A 12455-nucleotide genomic window follows, 5' to 3' on the forward strand; every position below is an offset into this window, starting at 1 on the left:
GTGCATATCCATTGCAAAGCACCATATCCAAAGCAGTATGAAAGCTCTGTCTGTGATAGATTTCAAATATGAAAGTCATCAAGTGATTAACATGCATGTGTCCAAAGATACACCAGGTGGCATGGAGCAGTTCCTAAAACAAGTGACGGGGTAATTAACAACCATAGATACCAAAGAAAGCTGGTAGATATAAAAGCAACTGTATAATGTTTTCTTCTGTTGAATTCCAAAGAAGAAAAGCCTGCTTGTGTAGTGCAACAAATCCTCCCCTTGTTGGAATTGGGAAAGAGCCAGATGAGCCTAGCCTTCTTTCAGCTATACCTCTGGGCTAGCCTGAACTAAAGCTTTTTGACTAAACATGTTGAAGATTATTTCCTTTGCCCTTCACCTGCTGGTACTCCAGTTCTTTACATTAGAAATCAGCTGTACCTTTAAAAACAGCTACTACCACTCATATTCTGTTTGATTTGCAATGCAATGGGGTTTATAATCATTGTGCAACTCACACCATCCTTTGAGAACTGTCAGTATTATTTCTGTCTCGCTGAGGTGCTAAACAGTGGCTTGTACAAGGCCTCACAACAAGTTCATGAGAGAGGTGTATGACTTGAATCCAGAGATTCCCAGTTCCAGCGCTCAGTGCCGCTCTAGCGTTGGCATGATGTAAAAGGAACAGGGAACACAACCCCACACTTTGTGCTCTTTCGCCATATAGACAAAAGCCATTAGTAGTAATAGTCATTGTTCAGCAGAGTGGGTTAATGTTCGTAAGTTTGAAAGCCATGCAAAATCCTTCCCCAACCCATTACAAGAATTTCCTTTCCCAGTCTCCACTATAGCCCAAGTGTTGTTTGTGTCCTTTATCCATTCCACTTCCCAGGCCTCAGAAAACCAGCTGCTTCTTCCTTTCACTCCCTCCCCCTGCCTGTATTTTCTAGGAACCCATTACCTTGACAGTGATCATGGCTGCCTACTCTCCACTCCAAGCCTGGGCGCAGCTGGGAGAGCAGGAAAGCGCAGGCTAATTTTTTTTGTAGGTGCCAAAAGCAAAACAATTAAAACAACGAGCATAGTTTGGGCATGCTTGTTCTAGAGCTGTTGTTGTTAGCAACTCTTAGTAATTAGTAATTCCAGAGGACACGAGACAAATGTAAAAGCCACAACTGTCCCTTTCTGGTGAGTCTATTCATTGTATTAGCAGGTTGGGTTGTTCTAACTCCTGGCTAGCAATTCCAGAAGCTAATATTCGCTCTCTCTCTCTCGCTCTCTCTCTCTCTCTCTCTCTCTCTCTGCCTTTCAGTTACGGTACTTTCGATGATGATCATAGCTTGCAGTGTTTGCTGTGCCCGCTGCTGTAATGGAACACCTGTTCACAAGCCTAGGAGGATCCAAGTTCGGCCGGCAGACTGTGTATGAGAATGCATTAAGAAAAGGGTGTGGAGGTACTGAGGAATGTGTGCAGACTGCTACCAGCTGGCACCACAATACTCTTCTACAAGATAGTGGATGAGAGCACTAAGGAAGAGCAGCGAGAAAGAGACCTTGTCCTGCCTAGGGTCTTATGCCATGGTTACTGTAGGGCCCTGATGAAGTGATGGAGTTCAGTATTTCTCTCCCTGCCCCTTTGCAAACAGTTTACTATCAAGACGAAGACAACTCCATCATGGCTGAGTCAGTTAATCCATAAAAGTGTGCAAAAATGCCACAAGCAAGCTAGCCAGGATTAAGACTGTTTAGACTTCTCCACCTGGTGGAGTTCCAGGAAGATGTTGAATACAAGCAGTTTCCACTGAACTTCGAGCCACGTGCAATGGCTCAGCAGAACAAACGACAACATAAGCAGTGTTTCCTCCTTGATGTCCAACTGTCTGCAGCCAAGAACACAAGCACAACAATACAAACAATTTCATCCTTTCACAGAAGATGGCTCGTTGTCTGTTTGCTCTCTTTGGCAGTTTTCTTTCCTTAATGGAGGCAGTGAGGGATGGGGGGGGGGGGGAGTTATTACTGATGCTCTTCTTCACTGTCTCTGAATCTTTTAAAAACCAATCACAACACACAGGGGTTAGTTTTTGGTTCATTGTTGTGTCAAGAATACAAGAACATGTGATGTCTGATCAAGGTGATGGAACACTGCAGTTGGCATATGATTTCAGAGACTGTGAAGAACACCACCAGTAACAACTCCCCCCCCCCCAATCCCTCACTGCCTCCATTAAGGAAGGAAAACTGCCAACGAGAGCAAACACACAACGAGCCGTCTTCTGTGAAAGGATGAAAACAAAAGGATGCCGAGCCACCAAAACACTATGTCGTTTTGCTTGCCTGCCTTAAAGTGAATATTTCCCTCTTTCAAAATATATATTACATATTTGAGTGTTTTCTTTCTCATTCAAAAAGCCTGCCTTGTTTCCATGTTACAAGGCAGTTCTTTAGTACGGTGAAAGGGGAACAACATATTGTTTATATGCTTGGGGTTTGTAGTTAAATGCATTCTCTTAAATATATGTGATATGAATAGTTTATATTTGTGGCATTCATACATCTTATTTAAGGCAGTTTACTGGGAGAGTTTACAAAAAGAGGGACATTTTAGAGTGTTACTTTAGAGTTATTTGTGGAAAGAACATAATAAAAAAGGTTAAATTCTTCAATTGGTCTCTGTGTGCTTGTACACAGAGCTAATAAGATACAGCAAGGGCTGGTTTATTTCAGGAAATGTGTGCAGCAGCTGGGCAAGCTAAAGCGCAGCCAAGAATGAGCTGCCCAGCTACAGTTTGCAACTGAAAGGAAATCCATTTCCACAAAGGCAGACCTTGTGGACATTTGGTTTACACTCCAATGAACTTCAAAAGAGTTACATGTGTACAAGACAAAAGGAATGGAACCAACCACGTGCAAAAGGGGGAGGATTATTGCCACAATGCAATGAACTGCACAGGTGTCATTCCTAAAAGGTATGTCATCTATAGCAAAGCCCCTACATTTAGGAGATGCACTTATTCAAAAGATCAGATTTGCCCAAGTCATCAAGACCACGACCATGCACCACCAGAAGCGAACAAAGAATTATGTGAAGGATCTGACAGAATTCTGCAAGTCTTACGGTGTACTCTTATTCACAACTACTTGTTAAGTTCAACTGGAGTTACCCACAGGTAAACAAGCATGAGATCCCAGCCTAAATAATGAACTTTAATGCATACCTTCATTTTTGAAAGGGTAAACATTTAATCATTACAAACCTGCAGAAGGCAATTAATTCCCTATGTTGCTCCTGCCAGTCTTTTGTGACAGATCTACCTGCTTCCACACAATTGCTGGATCAAGCTCAGTTGTGGGACCTTTGTAACACACAGCAGGTGGGATTCAACATAGCACTAAGTGGAGAATGCATGCACAAAACAAGTTCCACTTGAGGAACAAGATTTTCCTGACTTTCCTCCCTCCACGAACCTCCGAAAATGTTCTGGGGGTTCCCGCCAGTAAGGATCCTGCCCAGTAAAATTAGTTAAGTATGGTCAAAGACCAGAAAGAAGAAACAGTTTTAGCCTGCATGTTCTCCCATGTGCCTTCTCCAACTAAGCAAATATTACTGAGCTTTGGAGGTGGCTCAATCAATAATAGTACAACATGGATAAAATGAAGCCTGATTGTATAATTCAGGCTTTCAGATAAGCCTCACCCTCTCCTGGCTGTGTTAATAATTTGCTAAAGTACAAACAGATATTAGACATTACACACTTTCTCTTTGCACAATTAAGGAGGTCTTCCCAGCAGACAGGTTCTAAAAAGGCAACTACATACAGCTTAAGGTGAGCAGAGTGTTCTTCTCTATTCCTACTTTTCAAAAATTTACTAGAATCATCTGTAGTGATCTGTTCGCTCTGAACAGACTGCCACAATTATTAAGTTATTCTTGTGCCACAATTACTTCCGTCATTCTATGGGAAATGGTTTAAGGGTCACTAAGGGTCCTCCAGATTACAGATGAAATTTGCACAAAGCCCATTGCTGTTTCTACGTTTATTAATCTGGCTGTACACATATATGACCTTGCTAAAGCAAACTATTTTTATTCCAACAAGGAAGCATTATCCAAATATTTTTGCTGTGGTGCAGACAACTGGAGCGTGCCTGAGAGATTCAAACTGAGCATGGCTTTGTGTGGGAGAAATGTTACATTCCCCCCTAATCCTTCGTTTCATGCAGCATGAAGGCAAAAAGAGAGAAAACAACAAAAACCCAGAAAGCAATGATACAAATGCAGTGAAATTTAGCTGATGTTTCATTCTTTCTGCTCTCCAATTACTCCAATCTTTCTGCACAGCAGCAAATGTGAAGCGAGGGAATAATCCACATGCCCTTTTCAATGAGAACAGAACGTAGCAGGGGAATTAAAAGTACAAGCTGCTTCCAAAGAGATGTCAGGTTGCATTTAGATGTCACAACAATAGGCCTGTAAGCACTCCAATCTGAAAGGTGATTGGAGAGATCAGTCCTCTACAATTCTAAGAGGCTTTTAAGTGGGTGAGATATTTATTTCAGCCACAGTTGCTTTGGGACTTTCTATTGGAATCTCTAAGAACAAACAAACAAACAAAAACCCGTAACATATGAAGCATTTGACACTTTGCAGGATGCAAATCTTTTTGAATGGATGTATGTCATCAACTGAAATGCTAATACAGGCATAGGCAAACTTGGCCCTCCAGATGTTTTGGGACTACAACTCCCATTATCCCTAGCTAACAGGACCAGTGGTCAGGGATGATGGGAATTGTAGTCTCAAAACATCTGGAGGGCCGAGTTTGCCTGTGCTGATATGTGAAATTTCATGGTGAGCTCCAAAAAGAAAGGAACTGTATAGAAATTTGCAAGGAGGCAAAGGGCAATTCTGTTTAGCACCACCATTTGGTCACAAGAAATTAACAATAATGACAGCCAAGCGAGGCGGGGAGAAAAGTCCATCCAGTCTGCCTTCAGTAGAAACCATTTCTGGATGTGATAGGGTAAAAGTGCAGGAACTCAAAGAAGGAGTGGAGTGCTGCTTCCTGTTGCTTCTATCCTCTATTACAGTGGTGCCTCGCAAGACGAACGCCTCGCAAAACGAAAAACTCGCAAGACGAAAGAGTTTTCCGTTTTTGAGTCGTTCCGCAAGACGAATTTCCCTATGGGCTTGCTTTGCAAGAAGAAAGCCCATAGGGAAATCTCCGGGGACCTCTTTTAAATGCTGGTGGTGGGGAGCAAAGCCTTTCGCCCCCCTCCGGCCTTCAGAAGAAGTCCAGGAAGGCCGGCGGGGGCCGAAAGGCTTTGCTCCCCACCGCCAGCATTTTAAAAGCGGTCCGGGATAGGGAATTGCGCTGCGCTTTCCCGCTATCCCGGACCGCTTTTAAAATACTGGCCGTCGGGAGCAAAGACTTTCGCCCACCGCCAGCCTTCAGAAGAGGTCCTGGACCTCTTCTGAAGGCCGGCGGGGGGCAAAAGTCTTTGCTCCCCCCCGCCTGCCTTCCCGGGACAGCGGAGACTTCTCTGCTGTCCCGGGGCGATCTTAAAATGCTGGCGGGCGGCAGCGAAGCCTTCGCTGCCGCCCGCCAGCATTTTAAAATCGTCCCGGGACAGCGGAGGCTTCGCTGCCGCCCGCCAGCATTTTAAGATCGCCCCGGGACGGCGGAGAAGTCTCCGCTGTCCCGGGGGCTTTTAAAATGCTGGTGGTCGGCAGCAAAGCCCTCCTGTCCCCGGAGCTTGCGGGGCGGGAGGTGGGGAGAAGGGCTTTTCTTCCCACCGCCAGCCTTCAGAACAGCCTGTCCCCGGACCTGGTCTAAAGGCGGTTTCCATAGGAACGCATTGATTGATTTTCAATGCATTCCTATGGGAAACCGTGCTTCGCAAGAAGAAAAACTCGCAAGAAGAAAAAACTTGCGGAACGAATTAATTTCGTCTTGCAAGGCACCACTGTAATTTCTTTACTTCATTTCAACATTTTTCTAGTGCCAGCTACATTATAGAGTGGGGCAGCAAGTTCTGCAGATCTGTTTACAGATAACAAGTCTGAACACTCTTAATGTGGAATGCAAGCCTTGAATTCACTTCTATTTCTGGTGACTTAAGACTCAAATTTTTGAAAATGTTATTTGAGCAGACGCCTAGATTTCTCGGCATACACATCCGTATTAAAGTAAACCCCCTCCACTTAAATGGAACGACACTTTAGCTAGAATCATAGAATTGTAGACCTGGAAGGGAACCTGAGGGTCATCTAGTCCAATCCTATGTCAGGGCCTTTTCTGTTTCAGCATCTTTTTATGTACAGAATGCAATGGAAGTTGAGGATTTCCAGTAACGGCACCCAGCTGTTAACAGCAGCAGAATCAACAGGAGCAGCTGCAAATGCAGCAAGGTGCAGAATGAGCAAACAATTGAAAATAACCTTGCTAACTTCTATATATATTTATGGTGGCTAATTCCTGTATCTGTGAATTGATGTAAAAGTCAATTATGTTTCTACAACATAAAGAATGTGTGTTTCTGTATCTCTCAGAAGACAATAGCAGCAATATACAACAAGTTGAAACTTGAATCTCTCCGTGCCAGGCAAAAGTATTTTTCTTTTCCTAGATGCCTTAACCTCTGGTAAGCATATTCAAATACAGGGGAGCCCTTAATAAAACCCACCAACCCTGACTCATGGAAATTTGGCCAGACAAGGCCCCTGAAGCCTTCTAAAAGAGTAGCTAAGGGGACCAGGCACCTCTGCTCCCAATAGAAGTTGACACTGTCCTAGCGATGCTGCTCCTATTCCAGTGGTCTATGTATTAAATTCACATATTGTTTTAATTATCCAGGGCCTGGCAACGATGTCCACTTCAATACAAACTGCTTCTCAAGACATTCTAAAACATCTGAAAACTCGGATTCTGTCAGATGACTGGGCTCTTGGGGGACTGGTAGTAATAGCTTCATTTGTCATGGTTATCATTGCACTCCTGTTGTTTGCTGCCATCTTTGGCTGCTGCTCAACTCCAAGGAATAAATCTGGCCCCATATAAAACAGCAAGAGCAGCCTTGTCTGTGGAATCTGAAGAATGCTGAAGTGGGACCAAGAAGGGGGAAGTATTGTTGCTTCTTGACACCCCTGTTTCACATGTACAAGTGAACATACTACAGAGGAAATTTGGCACTGTTCAAAGGTACACAACCAGCTTCCACACGAGGCCTGACACCAAATGAAATCAGCATTAAAGAAGCATGTGCCCGAGCAGGTCTGATTTACAACTAACTACTTCTAGCAAAGGAAGTGACAAAAAATTGTTTAAGAAATAGCTGACATGTAAGAATTTGAAAATTCAAAGAATGTTCAGTTTTCCTTGAAATTGTACATTTGTCTTTCTTCTTTTGCAACCAGTATAAGTATAGATAACCTAATCAATAGTGAAACTAAATGAGACTAAATGAGCTGTATTTTTAAAATGCATCCACGTGAATCCCTTCCCCCAATTCTTATTTTATTTCCATAATCTTCCAAAGAGAGCTGGCTGATAGAGCTGAGCCAAAGGGTGGAGGAATAATGCCCATTTCATTAAAATCTTCAATATAATTGATGATCCTCTTTCTTTTAGAGATGTTTCAGGCTGCTTCAAAAGGGTTGAAAAATCACTTTGCTTGTTAGTAATACTTGAATGGAAAGGATGACCAGTATAGAACACATAGCTCTCTCTAAATGAGATTCATCTGTCACTAGAGAGTTTAGCACCTAGCCCACCCAGGCATAGGCAAACTCGGCTCTCCAGATGTTTTAGGACTACAACTCCCATCATCCCTAGCTAACAGGACCAGTGGTCAGGGATGATGGGAATTGTAGTCCCAAAAATATCTGGAGGGCTGAGTTTGCCTATGCCTGACCTAACCAAATCTGATTGGCTACTTAGCATTGTAATATCAGCACATGAACCCTAAACAGCTAGAATATCTCAAGGTTGGGAGGAGTGACCCTGAAGCAACAGTAGAAAGGGAAAACAGTAGCTATTATCATCCAGTACTCTCATATGAATTTAGGCAGCCACCACTGAAAACTATAAGAACTGAACTCAAGGATTGTATTATAAACTACTTGTCTTAAATAGTTTAGGGATATTTTGTTTCAACCAACACACAATTATTTCAAAATTTTAGACCAGGGACGTCCAAATTCTCATACCACGCGAGCCACAAGAATACTCTGCCATGGAACACACGGGCCGCCCCCTGCCTTGTCGCACGGGGTGGAGCGGGGTGGGGTGGGAGTGAGGCCAAATTTTGACACCCTGCCAACCCTCATGCTGTCTTCCTAAAGCCCAGCACCTCACCCAGCTGTGGGAAAGCAGCACGAGGGCTTGAGGGGGGGAGGGCATCAAATGTTGTTGAGTGCCACCGGGTGCTTCAACACCCTGTTTTAGACCATGCATAAGTCAAAAAAGGTAACCTTACTTTAGAATGCCTGACCAATTTGTCTTCAAAATTACTGAATACATATTCTATGCTGGGATAGCTCTGTTGGTAGAGCATCAGACTCTTAATCTCAGAGTTATGGGTTTGAACCCCGCTAAATTCACATTACGAGATTCAGACTATGGAACCAAGAAATTACAGTTATACAGGATAAGAAAATCAAAATAAGGAACTATGGCCTTCTACCTGTCCCCTTATTCTATTTTAATAGCAACTTAACGCAATAGCAGTCTGCATCATAAGAAAGCTGTCAAGCATTTTTATTTGCTCCTACCGTATGACCATACCTGTAGTAGGGTATCTGCGTTAGATTACGGGCATAATCTGCCTAGAGTTAGCTAAATATATATCACTCTTTTCTCTCCAAAAATAAGCCAGCGACAGCTTCAGCATAGCATTTTGTTTCAAGTACAGAGTTCTCAATTTAGTACAGGTTGCAATTTATGTAGTAGTTACTTGTCTGTAATTAAGGACCTCTGCTGGATATGTGCATATTGGGCTGTGTCGGGTCGGCCGCAGGCATGGACGACCCCCCAGGCAAATGACAGGAATGTTTCGAGCCTGTCTCTCCCATCAGCATGCAGCTCTAGGGAGTTCCGACAGCCTTCCCCGACAATTTATAGTGACTCATGCCTTGGAGACACTGAGCACACATCCAGAGTCCAGCAGAGATAAAACGCAGTCAGAGCTAAGCTGGGGTTTTAAGCACTAAGCTACTTTATTAAGCATAAGGCAGAACAAAAGAAAACATGTCTGCTCTCTCTGGTCTTCCTCAGAGAGAAGTCAGAAGTGAAAGCAAAAACAAATGGAAGCAGAGTGCAGTAAACATCCGCTCCCATGATTCCAACAGTTGGTGCTGGAATGCATAACACAGACATGTGATGAACCAATCCTACACAATATCTGTACAGTGAGGGGAATAGAAACCCAACAGGCTGGAGTCAACTAAATAGTTTCGCTAGCAGGAACCAATGCAGTGAGATTCCCTGCCCTCCCCTTTGGGAGGTTGGGAGAAACCCCAGAAGAGTGCACAGGGATGGGAGAGAGGAAATTGTTCCATTTGGCAAGCAGGAAAGCTTCCACTCATGGAACGACCATAACAGTACTGCAATGAATTCCATCCAAAATATCCAACTCTCTAAAGGGCTGACCATTCCAAACTTCTATGCAAAGTTTCACAACTAATGAACCACCATACATCACAGGAGGGAGCTTCATGACTAAACAATATTCAATTAAAATTATTTCTACATCAAGCCATTAGGTTTCATATTGCCTTTCTTTTCAAAGAAGTTAAAGCTAGTGAGAGGTCCCAAAAATACAGTAATATGTAGAATAGATTTCCTACCAGACCTTTAGCAGAAATCTGGTAAAGGTAATACAACATGGGCCATTTGTGCTACCACATACACATAAACCCCCATTATGAGATCAGTCTATCATGTTGCATTTCCACGTCATAAAAAGCAAAGCCCTCAAGATTCCAATCACTAGGGGAAAAAATATATGTTTCTCCAATCCATCAACTATTAGGATAAACCTACCCCAGTTCTTCAGAGAAGGCCACCATAGCATCAAAGTCTTTCAACATAGCTTTACTGGAGTCTTTCCATCTGGAGCCTCGCTTTTCCTGAAGAAAGGTAAAGACAAATAAGCAAAACCACTTATTTTTAGAAGCACTGCGTTCAAAAGCAAGCATTCTTTCAGAACTATGCCTCTTTCCTCTAGTTGCATTGTGACACTATAACCAATATTCATTCAACTCTGTAGGAGTGCTACCCATAGGTAAAACCACAAACTTTTCAGGTGCACCTTTTGTGCACCTCAGTGCAACCAAACCTTAAAATTATATTTTTCATCCTAGTGTTGCCTCCAGTACTTCTCTAATGCAGCAACAAATGACTCCATATGTAGCCCCTCTGAAGTGAAAGTAGGGAAATCTAAAGGTCTCTGTACTACCACATATTTAGTAAAATGTATATCTTGTCCTCTTAATTAGCATGTGCAAGGACCTCACAAAATTAAAATTACATACAATTACACTACATCCATGCAAGAGCATAATACAGTGGTGCCTCGCAAGACGAAATTAATTCGTTCCGCAAGTCTCTTCGTCTTGCGGTTTTTTCGTCTTGCGATGCACGGTTTCCCATAGGAATGCATTGAAAATCAATTAATGCGTTCCTAGGGAAACCGCCTTCAGACCAGGTCCGGGGACAGTCTGTCCCCGGACCTCTTCTGAAGGCTGGGGGGGGGGGACAAGGGCTTTTCTTCCCACCCCCAGCATTTTAAAAAACCCTGGGACAGCGGAGGACTTCTCCGCTGTCCGGGGCAATCTTAAAATGCTGGCCGGCGGCATTTTAAAATCGCCCCGACAGCGGAGGACTTCTCCGCTGTCCGGGGCGATTTAAAAGCCCCTGGGAAGGCAGGCAGGGGGGACAAAGACTTTCGCCCCCTGCCCGCCTTCAGAAGGTGTTCCCGCCCCCCGCCCCGCTTCGGAACAGCGTTCCGAAGTGGGGCGGCTGGGGCAGGTGTCCCCGCCCCCCCTCCCCGCTTCGGAACAGCGTTCCGAAGTGGGGCGGCTGGGGCAGGTGATCCCGCCCCACCTCCCCGCTTCGGAACAGCGTTCCGAAGTGGGGCGGCTGGGGCAGGTCTTCCCGCCCCCCCTCCCCGCTTCGGAACAGCGTTCCAAAGTGGGGCGGCTGGGGCAGGTGTCCCCGCCCCCACTCCCCGCTTCGGAACAGCGTTTTAAAATGCTGGGGGTCGGGACCCCCAGCATTTTAAAACCTTCCCGGGACACGGGGAGATTTTAAAATGCTGGGGGTCGGCAGCGCTTCCCTCCCGACCCCCAGCATTTTAAAATCTCCTCGGGACAGAGACTTCTCTGCTGTCCCTTGGAGATTTTAAAATGCTGGGGGTCGGCAGCGAACGCTTCGCTCCCGCCCGCCAGCATTTTAAGATCGCCCGGGGCAGGCGGGGGGAAGGCAGGCGGGGGGGAGCAAAGACTTTTGCCCCCCGCCGGCCTTCAGAAGAGGTCCTCTTCTGAAGGCCGGCTGTGGGCGAAAGTCTTTGCTCCCGACCGCCAGCATTTCCCTATGGGCTTTCGTCTTGCGATGCAAGCCCATAGGGAAATTCGTCTTGCGAAGCGCCTCCAAAACAGAAAACCCTTTCGTCTTGCGGGTTTTCCGTCTTGCGAGGCATTCGTCTTGCGGGGTACCACTGTATATAATTCATTGTAATCAAAGGACTATTAGCTAAGGCATGTGAACTGCATTGAACCATGTCACACAAGGCTCTCACCTGCAACGTAGCAAGTTCCTTCTTGATCAGGAAGCTGATTTGATCCCTGTCATCCCGCGAGTAATAGAGGCGACAGCTGGAGGGCTTTCCATCTCTCCCAGCCCTTCCGGACTCCTGGTAATACCCAGCTATAGATTGTGCAAGATTCCAATGTGCAACAAATCTGCATGGTGTAAGACAATTAAGCTATTACTTTCAAATCCCTAGCTGAACAAAACTAGAACTGCATACAAATCCCAGACCAACCTAAGCATACAAAAAAAGGGAGACTACTTTGTGAGAAGCCCAATTTTTGCTGTTAATTACACCCTTTTGTTAAGAGGGACAGGCAAGGAAATATAGTGGTACCAGGTTCTTCCAGATGTTGAGCAAATGTATATTGAACAATCAGTATGCATCGCCCATTTGGGATGACTTCACACACCTGACATTAGCTTTGTCAACTCCCATTCCAAAACTGATAGTAGCAACAATAACTGGAACCTTCTCCTCCATCCATTCATTCTGAACCGATGTTCTATCTGCTACTTTCAGTCCTGAGAAGAAGCAAAAGACAAGAGTGCGATACCAGCAGGAAGAACCTCTGCTCTTACCGTCATCACCAAGGGGCAAACCACACCAACCTATCAGTCCCTAGTTGTCTTTGAATCCATCTACCTGCCTACTTC

General features: G+C 44.7%; 1 protein-coding gene and 1 long non-coding RNA gene across 7 annotated transcripts in view; one reads left to right on the forward strand and one right to left on the reverse strand.

The window, feature by feature from the left end:
• RECQL5 (RecQ like helicase 5) overlaps window positions 1-12455 on the reverse strand; it is a 50283-nt gene that overhangs the window by 31068 nt on the left and 6760 nt on the right. For all 6 annotated transcript variants that reach the window (XM_028716893.2, XM_028716896.2, XM_028716892.2 and 3 more), the window contains 3 exons: window positions 12212-12323; window positions 11788-11950; window positions 10032-10117 (listed from right to left, as the gene is read on the reverse strand). In XM_028716893.2, the coding sequence (XP_028572726.2) occupies window positions 10032-10117; window positions 11788-11950; window positions 12212-12323 (361 nt within the window). The remainder of the gene's footprint in view (window positions 1-10031; window positions 10118-11787; window positions 11951-12211; window positions 12324-12455) is intronic.
• LOC114590620 (uncharacterized) lies at window positions 3166-7452 on the forward strand. The gene is made up of 2 exons (XR_003705136.2): window positions 3166-3815; window positions 6846-7452. It is a non-coding gene; the product is annotated as an uncharacterized LOC114590620 (long non-coding RNA).

This window comes from Podarcis muralis, chromosome 2, assembly GCF_964188315.1.
Source record: "Podarcis muralis chromosome 2, rPodMur119.hap1.1, whole genome shotgun sequence".
Lineage (NCBI taxonomy): Eukaryota > Metazoa > Chordata > Lepidosauria > Squamata > Lacertidae > Podarcis > Podarcis muralis.